The 11,640-nt window shown below is 38.3% G+C and overlaps 1 protein-coding gene across 1 annotated transcript in view; it reads left to right on the top strand.

Moving 5' to 3' along the window:
- The window catches only part of GALNT10 (polypeptide N-acetylgalactosaminyltransferase 10), a 514,012-nt gene extending 502,624 nt beyond the window's left edge, over window positions 1-11,388 (top strand). Inside the window, exons 11-12 of the mRNA XM_007946422.2 lie at window positions 10,364-10,513; window positions 11,230-11,388. Of these exons, the coding sequence (XP_007944613.1) occupies window positions 10,364-10,513; window positions 11,230-11,388 (309 nt within the window). The remainder of the gene's footprint in view (window positions 1-10,363; window positions 10,514-11,229) is intronic.
- Window positions 11,389-11,640: the final 252 nt, after the last annotated feature.

Below are 11,640 nucleotides of genomic sequence, written 5' to 3'. Positions count from 1 at the left end.
TGTTTTTCCTTTTGTTATGTGTCTGTTCAAGATTTATATCTCAGTCCATTGTTAGTTTAGGTAGGTCTGTGTTTCTAGAAATTTGTCCATTTCTTCTAGGTTTCAAATCTGTTGGAGTACAGTTCTTCATAGTATTTTGTTATTATTTTTTAATTTCAGTTGGGTCTGTTGTGAAGTCTCCCATTTCATTTATAATTCACATTATTTGCATCTTCTCTTTCTTTTCCTTAGTTAAAGTAGCCAGCGGTTTGTCAATTTTGTTAATTTTTTCAAAGAAATAGCTTCTCATCTCGTTGATTTTCTTTTTTTTCTATTATTCTTGTTTACTGCTTCATTTATTTCTGCTCTGATCTTTATTATTTCCTTTCTTCTGGAGACTGTAGGCTTCCTTGTTGCTCTTTTTCTAACTGTTGGAGTTGTTAAGTGTTGATTTTGTTTCTTCTTTTTTGATGTGCGCATTTACTGCTATAAATTATCCTCTGAGTATTGCTTTCACTGTGCCCCAAAGGTTTTTATATGTTGTGTTGTCATTCTTATTTGTTTCTAGAAAGTTTTTTATTTCACATTTAATTTCTTCTGTTACCTTGTAGTCCTTGAGCAGTGTATTATTAATGTTTCATGTATTTGACCTTTTCCCCTGGTCTTCCTATTATTGATTTCTAATTTTATAGTGTTATGATCCTACTTCCGTAGTGATACTGCCTCGGAAACCCAAGGAGGGGTCGCTATGAGTCGGGGCCGACTCGACGGCACATAACAACAACAACAACAACATGATCCAAGAAGATGCTTTGTAGTATTTCAGTGTTTTTAAATGTATAAAAGCTTGTTTTGTGGCCAATATATGCTGTATTCTGGAGAATGACTATGTGCACAGGAAAAGAATGCATATTGTGTTGGGTGGAATGTTCTATATATGTCTGAGGCATCGAGTTGGTTGATTAAGTTGTTGTGATCTTCCACATCTTTATAGAGTGTTTTTTCTAGTTGTTCTGTCCTTCATCAGACATGTTAAAGTCTCCTCCAGCAATTGTAGAATTGTCTATTTCTCCTTTCAGTTCAGTTAATGTTTGCTTTATGTATTTTGGAACTCTTTCTTTAGCTGCATATGTATTTATCATGAATATGGCCTCTTGGTCAGTTGCCCCTTTTATCACCATATGATGCCCTTCCTTGTCCTTTACGCTAGTTTTCACTTTAAAGTCTAGCTTATCAGAAATTAATATTGCCACTCCTGATATTTTTTGGTTGCAATTAGTTTGATATATTTTTTCCACATCCCTTGATTTTCAGTTTATTTTTATCTTTGCATCTAAGGTGAATCTCTTGTAGGCAGCAAATTGAAGGGTCTTCTTTTTCTATCCAGTCTGCCACTCTTTTTCTCTTGATTGGTGCATTTAATTCATTCACATACAGTGTAATTAATGATAAGTATGAATTTACTGCATCATCCTTTTGTGTTTTTTGTTTTGGTATTGATGATTTCTTTGGTTTGAATATTTTTCTGTGGTTTCATTTTGTTATTGCATTTTCCTTCCTTTTTCTTCAATGTTGTTGATTTAGTATTTACTAAGTCTTTATGATTTTCTTTTTTTAATTTGGATTAGAAGGCTTATTAATTTTCTTGTGGTTATCTGTAGTAGATTCTTATCTCCCTAAGTTTTGAACAGTCTGTTCTATATTGATATCATCCTGTCTTCCTCTTCATTTGGAAGTTTTATAATTATACTATTTATTTCCTCTCTCTGCTTTGTAGTTGGTGTCATTTACATATTGACTCCTCTGGTTCTCTATTTTCCATTTTGTAAGGTTATTTTAGTTTTGAAAATTCCTTTTCTGGGTTGATTTCTAGGTGGTGTTGTCATGTGTCGTAATCTTAAGTTGTTGTCTTCAGTTGTTGGATTTTTGTTATAAGGATTCTCTTTAGCATATCTTATAGAGTAGTTGGTCTGATTTATACTAATTACCTTAATTTTTGTTTGTCTGGAAATGTAGTAATTTCACCATCATATCTCAGGGACAGTTTTGCTAGATATGTAATTCTTGTTGACAATTCTTTCCCTTCAAGGTTTTGTATATGCCATCCCATTGCCTTCTTGCCTGCATGGTTTCTGCTCAGAAATCAGAGCTTAGTCTTACTGGCTGCGCTTTGTAGGTAACATTTCATTTTTCCCAAGCTGCTCTCAAGATTCTGTCTTTGTCTTTGGTTTTAGAAAGTTTGATTATGATATGTTTTGGTGACTTTCTCTTGGGGTCTATCCTGCTGTCAAGCTTCTTGGATGGATATCTTTTCATCTTTTATGATATTAGGGAAGTTTTCTGCTTGCAAATCTTTGCAAATTTTCTCTGTTTTTTTTTTTTTTTTTTTTGTCTCCTCTTGTTCTTGAATTTCAAACATATGTATATTGTTCATTTTAATATAATCTCATGTAACTCTTAAGTTTTCTTCATTTCTCTTTGTTCGTTTTTTATGATTTTTCCTCATACAAGCTGGTGTCAATGGATTTGTCTTCTAGCTGGGAAATACATTCTTTAGCCAGTTCAATTATACTCTTGTGTCCTTCCAATGTATTACTACCTCCATAATTTTAATACTCATCTTCTAGATTTCCAGCTGCTGTTTTTGTATTTCTGTTGTCTGTTTATTTTGTCATATTACTCTTTATGATATTCTTGAATTCTTGAAGGGTATTTTCTATCTTTTCCTTGCTTCTATTTATGGTTTCCTTGAGCTCTTAGATGGCATATATATATAGGAGCTCTGGTAGTGTAGTGCCTAAGGTACTTGCCTGCTAACCAGAAGGCTGGCAGTTCAAACCCACCAGACACTCCTTAGAAGGAAGATGGGGCAATTTACTTCCATAGTGATACTGCCTTGGAAACCCAAGGAGGGGTCGCTATGAGTCAGGTCCGACTTGACAGCACATAACAACAACAACTATATATATATATATAAATTCCTTATCAGGTAGTTCTATTACCTGTTTTTCCTTGAGGAGATTTCCTAGTTCTTTTGTTTGGTCACTTGTTTCCACTATCTTATCCTGTTCCTTTGTTTGAACTGAAGTTGTCTGTTTTCTCTGAGACATTTTGAAGTTGTTGTCTTTATTTGTTGATCATGTGTTGGTTTGTTTCACCCTGGTTTTTTGTTTTGCTTTGTTTTGATATATCCAGATGTGTGGGGCAAATGTGCTTCTTTGGTTGTTAGTTTGTCAGCACTGGGGCACTCCCCAGCTGTCTCTGAGTTGTTGAGTAATTGGTGGGAATGTGAGTGTGGGTCTCTGTCTGTCATGAAGAGGAGCTGCAGTTGGAATGAGTAAATGTTGTCCACCATCTGTCATTGATCCAGTGGTGCAGGAGCTGGTGGTGGCACTTGTCCATTGGATGAGGTGGTTGGTACAGTAGATATAGCTGACTAATGAAGAGTTAGGAGCTCTGGTGGCCTAGTGCTTAAGGCATTTGACTGCTAACCAGAAGTCTGGTGTTTCAAACCCACCAGCCACTCCTCAGAAAGAAGATTGGGCAGTCTACTTATGTAGTGATATTGCCTCAGAAACCCAAAGAGGGGTTGCTATGAGTCAAATCCTCCTTTCATTGGATGGGGCAGGAGAAAATAAATTAAGGAGAAAAAGAAGGAAAGGCAGAATAAAAACAAAGGATGGGAAAAATAAAGAAAAAAATTAAAAAGAACGACTAGTTAAAATGAAAGATTGAAAGAAATGAAATGAGAGGGAGAAATTAACAGATAAAAAGGAAGAAAAATTGGGGAAAAGGAAAGGAGAAGATTGGGGAAAGATAAGGAAACTGAGGAGGGACTTTGGTAGTTATGGTCAGCCAGCCACCCAGGGAGCGGGTGGCTGTGGTGGAAACCACTGATCCCCTGGGGTGTGTGCCCACAGATGTGAAAGGAGCCTGGCATGAGTAAGCATCTCCAAGAGAGAAGGCTCCAGGTATGTCCCTCTTGTGCTTAGTGTAAGAAAGATCAGCCAGTGATGCAAGTGCAGGAAGGGAGAACTGCAGCCCCTGGGTCTGTCTGTTTGGAGTGGGTTGCTGAGAATGGCTAGCACTAGAAGGTAGTTAGTAGTTGGATTGGGTTGGACTTCCCTGGCCACCAGCAGGGTGTCAGTCGGAAGAGGTTTTGCTGCTATTCACAGGGAAGCTATATTTTTGGAAAGAAGAATGTGGCTCACCAGTCATCATTTACTGATATGGGTCTGATGCCCTTGTGGGCACACACAACCTACTACCAGTTTGTCCAGTCTTGCCTAGATTCAGTCAAGCAAGAGATCCATCTGAGCCTAGTTACTTCAGCCACCTAAATACAGTCTTTTCCCCTTGCATAAGTCCTTAGCCCAAAAGTCTGTGTGTGATGTAGTGGTTAAAGCACTCAGCTGTAATCTAAAAGGCTGGTGGCTCAAACCCACCAGCCACCTGTAGGAGAAAGACAAGGCAGTTTGCCTCTGCAAGGATCTACAACTCCAGAAGCCCCACAAGGCATCCCAAAAAGGTTTGCTATGAGTCAGAATTGACTCGGCAGTAGCAGATTTGGCTTGGTTTATTAGAGATAAGTTGTTTTATTCCTTTCTCTGGCTCCCTCCTTGCTCTGCAGCCACCTGTACCACTGAAGTCTGACCCACTTCCCTGTAGGTTCCTCTCCCAGTTCCCACATGGTTTCAGCTCACCTTAAAATCCTTCTGATCTGTCTGCACTGTGTCTTTATCACCTTGTAGATTCCGTTAAGTTTTTTATTTGTTTTTTCCCCTCCTCATCCTCCTGTGGTTAAAATGGCTACTTTTCAGCCAATCCCAGCTTCTTTTCTCTCCCCAATCACTGATCTTGCTCCCTCTCCCTTTCCAATCAGTGCTCAGTCTAATTCTTTATCTTCTCTTTAGCTGCTCAGAATTCCAGGATCGTTATTTCTATGTTTCACTCAGTTTTTCTAGATCTCTATTGTAGGGCATTGGGGAGTATGTTAGCAGGATGCCATCTTGTCTCTGTCTCTAAAGGATACATTCTTATAGTCCCTTTTTATCTGTGGATCTGTAGATGTTTGTGGCATTTTGGAAGTGTACAGTAATCAAGCATATTAATGTGGGTCCTCTGTGAAAACAGAACTCAGAAGCAGGGGTGCATGAATAAATGCTGAGAATGGGCAGCAGTACCACTCAGTCTGACACACAGCCCATCCTCATGGTGTCTGTCCCTCCTCTGAAATGCTTCTGACTCTGCCCCATCCTTTCTTGATAACAATTCTTATCAGACAGTGGCTCTCTGGCTAATTCTGAGTTCTCCAAGAAAGTGTAGCTTGTACTACTTCCTCCTCCCACTTGTCCCCAGAGCCTCAGTGAGACCAGGAAGAGCATGGAGACCAGGAAGAGCATGGAGCCTGGATAGAGGGTGCACAGGAAACTAAGCCTCATGGAGACTAATGTGTGGCAGGCAGTCCATATTAATGCCTGCAATGATTCACTGAGATAAGTAGCAACATGATGCTGGGTTTGTGGCTGGGCCAGTCTCTACCTTCTGAGGAGGAAAAAATGACAAATAAACTACCTGAATGGAATCTATGCCACCTAAACCCTCAGCCATCCTGAACATAGAGCTTCCATGAACCTGTGAAGGGAGAAATATGAGTCTAAAACACTCCAGGGTACGGAGCCATCATATGATGTACTGCTCTCTCAATAATTAACAGGACAAAATAGGCAAAAAATAAGCAAGGATATAGTATCTATCAGCAAAATGGCTAGATTGACAATTATAGGACATTCCATAAAACCACACCAGAATACACATTCTTCTCAAATGCACAGGGAGCATTTGCCAAGCAGACCCATATTCTGGGAAATAAAGCAATTCTCAATAACCTTAAAAGTATTCAAGTCATACAAAATATGTTCCCTTACCTCTGTTCAATTAAATTAGAAATCAATAACAGAAAGAACTCTTAAAATCTCCAAATATTTGCAGACTAAATAAGACAATTCTAAATAACCCATGAATTAAAAGAGAAATTAGAAAATATTTTGAACTGGCTGAGAATGAAGACACAACATATTAGACTGTGTTGGGTGCTATTAAAGCAGTACTTAGGGAGATATTTACAGCATTAAATGCCAACCTTAGAAAAGATCTCAAATAAATGACTTGAGAATATAGCAAAAGGAGAGCAAATGGAAACCAAAGTAAACAGAAGGAGGGAAGTTATAAAGATCAAAGTGGAAATCAATGAACTAGAAAGCAGAAAAACAATAGAGAAAAAATAAATGAAACCAAAAGGTGGCTCTTTGAGACAGTCAATAAAATTGGTAAACCTCTAGCCAGAATCAGGGGGGAAAAGGGGGCAGACATAAATTACTAATATCAAAATGAGACAAGTAACATCATTATAAAACCAGAAAAACCAAAGTCACTGCCATCAAGTTGGATCCAACTCATAGCAACCCCTCCTTTGGTTTCCAAGGCGATATCACTACAGAAGTAGATTGCCCAATCTTCCTTTCAAGGAATGGCTGGTGGGTTTGAATGCCAGGCTTCTGGTTAGCAGTCAAATGCCTTAGGCATTATGCCATCAGGGCTCTACTATAGATTCTATAAATATTAAGAGTGTTAAGAACAATTTTATGCCAGTAAATTTGACAACTTAGAAGCAATGGACAAATTTACTAAAGACACAAACTACCAAAGCTCACTCATGTAGAAATAGATAATCTGAATAGCCCTATTAAAGATATTTACAATGAAATTAAAAACCTTCCCACAAAGAAAAATCCAGGCCATATAGCTTCACTGATGAACTGTATCAAATATTTAAGCAAGAAATGTTACCAATTCTACAAATATTTTTCTAGAAAATTGTAAAGGACAGAATACATTCTAACTTATTTTATGAGTCCAACATTACCCTAATTCCAAGACCAGACTAAGACATTACAAGAAAACTACAAACCGATATCCCTCGTGAACATAGATGTAAATATTCTAAATAAAATTTTAGAAAATCATGTTCAACCATATATAAAAAGGACAGTGCATCATAACCAAATGTGATTTATCCTAAGAATGCATAATTGGTTTAAAATTAGAAAATTAATCAGAGTGACTCACCATATTAAAAAATGGAAAAAAAAAAATATACAATTATCTCAATAAACCCAGAGAAAACATTTGACAAAATTCAACATCCATTTTTTATTAAAGAAAAAAAAATCCCTCAGCAAACCAGGAATAGAAGGGAACTTCCTCAGATTAGTAAAGGGCAACAGGTATATGGCAAATAATTAACCACTTAACTACTAGACAAAAGATTAGTGGTTTAAAGCCACCTACAGACACCTCAGAAGACAGGCCTGGCAATCTGCTTCTGGAAGGTTACAGCCTTGAAAACCCTATGGAGCAGTTCTACTCTACAAATAAGGCATTACTAAGAGTCAGAATCAGTTCAGCAGCAACTAACAACAACAAGTAAAAAACTTAAAACTAACATCATGCTTAATGGTTAAAGTCTGAATGTTTTCCTCCTAAGATCAGAAACAAGACAAGGCTGTCTGATCTCATCATTTCTGTTTGATACTGTATTGGCAGTTCTAGCCTATGCAATAAGGCAAGAAAAAGAAAGAAGTCATTCAGTTGGGAAAGAAATAAGTCAAACTGCCTTTATGGATGATATGATCATCTATATAGTAGAAAATCCAGTTGTTGTTGTTAGATGCTCTTGAGTTATTTCTGACTCCTAGCAATCCTGTGTACAGCACAATAAAGCACTGCCCAGTCCTGTACCGTCCTCACAACCATTCTGATGTTTGAGCCCACTGTTGCAGCCACTGTGTCAATCCATCTCATTATAGATCATCTTCTTTTTCACTGACCTTCTGTCTTACCAAGCATGGTGTTCTTCTCCAGCAACTAGTCCCTCCTATTATAACATGTCCAAAGTACTTAAGACAAAGTCTCACTATCCTTGCCCCAAAGGAGCATTCTGGCTGTCCTTCCAAGACAGATTTGTTTGTTCTTCTGACTGCCCATGGTATATTTAATATTCTTTGTTAACACCATAATTCAAAGGCATCATTTTTAATTGCATCTACAGAAAAGCTAGTATAACTAATAACTGAGTTTAGCAAAGTTGCAAGACACAAACATCAATTGTTTTTCTGTATACTACTAATGAATCAGAAGTTAAAATTTAAAACAAATATTTATAATAACATGAAAAACTATGAACTATTATAGTCAAATATATATCTGACGAAAGATGTGAAAAACCTATACACTGAAAACTACAAAGCATTGCTGATAGAAATTAAAGAAGCTCCAAATAAATTTATATGTACCATGTTCATGGATTGGAAGATGCAATATAGATAAGATGTTGATTCTCTCCAAATTGAGCTGTAGATTCAACACAATCCTCATAACTATCTCAGCAGATTTTTTTTATAGAAATTGAAAAGTTGATTCTAAAATTCATATGGAAATGAAAAAGACCTAGAATAGCCAAAGCAACTTTGTGACTAATAGTACCAGATTTCAGGCTATATTATAAAGTGACAATAATCAAGACAATGTGGTATCAACATAAAGAAAGGCAATAGATCAATGGAACAGAGTAAAGAATCCAAAAATAGACTCACACTCATATATACAGTTGATTTTTGTCAGAGGTAAAAGGGCAGTTCAGTGGAGAAGGTAACCACAGGGAGGAAGTGGGAAGAGAGCTGTTACATTATGGGGGATTGCAATCAATGTCGTGGAACAAAATATGTATGAACTATCGAATTTGCTCTGTAAACTTTCACCCAAATCACAATTTAAAAAAAAAAAAAAGAAGAAAGAAAACATAGACAAAAGGGTCTTGACCTTCAGTTAAGCAGTGATTTCTTAGATATACACCAAAAGCACAATTCATAAAAGAAAAATTGATAAATTGGACTTCTTCAAGGGAAAAGAAATCTGTTCTTTAAAAGACACTACTGAAAATATAAAATGGCAGCCACAGACTGGGGAAAAATCTTTGTAAGACATATCTGATAAAGGACTTATATCCAGAATATATTAAAAACTCTAAAAATTCTGTAATAAGAAAACAATGAACCAGTTTAAAAATTGGTAAAGGATTTCTACAGACACTTGACCAAGAAGATACATGGTTGGCAAATAAACACATCATAGTTTATGTAGACTGTCAGCTCTGTGGACTAGTTTCTTCTCCGAGTCTTTGGTTTTCTTCCTTCTCTTTTTCTCTAGACATGTAGTGACCAAGAGTTATATCTTAGACAGCTGCTCACAAGATTTTGAGACCCTAGATGCTACTCAACAAGCTAGGAGGTAGAACATAAATAAACTTTATGTACTATATTATATCAATTGACTAGATGGTTCCTTGCTAGCACTACTAACTGTTCTGATCAGGAACACAATAGTTGGATCCTGATAGAGTGGGAGCAAAATATGGAACAGAATTCAAATTCTTATAAACTCCAGACTTACTGTACCAGTTGAGACCAGAGAACTCCCCAAGACTATTGCCCTGAGATACTCTTTTAATTTTGAACTAAAACTATTCTATGAGGTCATCTTTTAGCTAAATAATAGACTGGCTCGTAAAATAAACGATTTCATCTGTGAGTACTGTACTCATTTAAAACAATCATCTATATGAGACCAAACTATCAACATTTACTCAGAAGCAAAGACGAGAAGGCAAGGGGCAAGAAAACTAGATTACTGGAAATGGAACAACTAGAATGGAAGTAATGAGAAATTAACATACTGTCAAAAAATGTAAATGAAATTATAGAAAAATTGTTAAGTGGGGACCTAATTTGCTGTGTAAACTTTCAACAAAAACACAATACAATATTTTTCATTAAAAAGCAATTATTGAGAACTTTTCAGTATTATATAGTACTTACTGAAGTGCTCAGGAGCTCTGGTGGCGTAGTGCCTAAGGCATTTGACTGCTAACCAGAAAGCTGGCAGTTCAAACCCACCAGCCATTCCTCAGAAGGAAGATTGAGCATTCCACTACCATTGAGATACTGCCTTGGAAAAACGATTCAATGGCAGTGACTTTGGTTTTGTTTTTTGTTTTGTTTTGTTTTTTATTTTGGTACTGATGTACTTACACCTGACATGATATGATGTCTGAGATTTGCTTCAAAATAATGTAGGATGAGGGCTAGTGGTGGAGGTACAATTACAATAAGATTGGTCATGAATTGGTCATTGTTGAATCTGGGTGATTGGGATGAGCAGTATGGGCAGTAGACTCTTCTCTGGACCTCTGTGATTAAATAAATGGGGAAGAAAGAAAAGTGTCCCTGGCTTTGATGTTCCTCTCATTACATCCCTGTATGCACAGGTGTTCACCTTCACCTGGAGGGAAGACATTCGGCCTGGAGACCCCCAACATACCAAGAAATTCTGCTTTGACGCCATCTCCCACACCAGCCCAGTCACCCTCTATGACTGCCATAGCATGAAGGGCAACCAGCTGTGGAAATATCGGAAAGTAAGTCAGAAGTATGTGGGGGAGATCAGGGCAACCCACATGATTTTTAGAAAGCAGTATAGAGGAATGCCTGGGTAGTGCAAACAGCTTAGCACTATTGGCCAAAAGGTTGGAGGTTTGAACCCACTCAGAGGCACCTCGGAAGACAGGCCTAGAGATCTGCTTCTGAAAGGTCACAACCTTGAAAATCCTATGGAGTGGTCCTGTTCTGCACACATGGGGTCACCATGAGTTAGAACTGACAACAACCAAGAGCTGAGTCAAAATTAACCTGTATTTTTTAAAAAACAGTGTAGACCCTCCTGGTAGAGCTTACTCACTCAATTCTACAGACCTACCATGCTCAATTTTCCTGGTGTTTCAGAGCAGCCAGAAATCCAGATTTTTATGTGAAATTCCCAGAATCTTAAATGTTGGCAACTTGAATCCATTAAAAAATGAAAATAAAAACCAGCATGAGGCCCACTGATGTTTCACAGGAGATGGGCAGCATTAGGGCCCAGGCCTGGAAATGACATGCACCACTTCTGCCCATATCCCAGTGGCCAAAACTCAGCCACCTGGTGATGCCAAATGCAAAGGAGGCTCAGGAGGAAGACAAGACAAGTGGTAAGCAGTTAGTCAGCCCCTTCCTCACTCTATTGCTGTTATTGTTGCTGCTGTTTGACTGTGCCTATCCCCAGCACTGCTGGGCTGACAGTGTCCCTGTTTTGTAGGACAAGACCCTGTACCACCCTGTCAGTGGCAGTTGCATGGACTGTAGTGAAAGTGACCACAGGATCTTCATGAATACCTGCAACCCCTCCTCTCTCACCCAGCAATGGCTGTTTGAACACACCAACGCAACAGTCTTGGAAAAGTTCAATCGAAACTGAACTCTGGCAAGCCTAGGAAGGGCCCCTTGCCCTCACTGCAGCCTTCCTCTCCCAAGGGAGGTGGGGCTCCCTGGGCTCTGTGATGTAACAGGTGCTGGCCACTCAGTTCAGGATGAAGAAGGTTCTTGCAGCCACACTGCCCAGCTCTCCCAAAGCCGCAGCACAGTGTCTGCCTGGCCTTTCAGCCCCTGTGTCTTGGGGATAAGGTGGAAAACAGACCTCACAAGAGGCCCCAGGCAAGAGCTGGGCCTG

The sequence above is a fragment of the Orycteropus afer genome, unplaced genomic scaffold (assembly GCF_000298275.1).
Source record: "Orycteropus afer afer isolate SDZICR_OR568_19922 unplaced genomic scaffold, OryAfe1.0 scaffold00160, whole genome shotgun sequence".
Lineage (NCBI taxonomy): Eukaryota > Metazoa > Chordata > Mammalia > Tubulidentata > Orycteropodidae > Orycteropus > Orycteropus afer.
The sequence above is the reverse complement of the archived record's forward strand: the minus strand, read 5'-3'. Positions and strand labels throughout refer to the sequence as shown.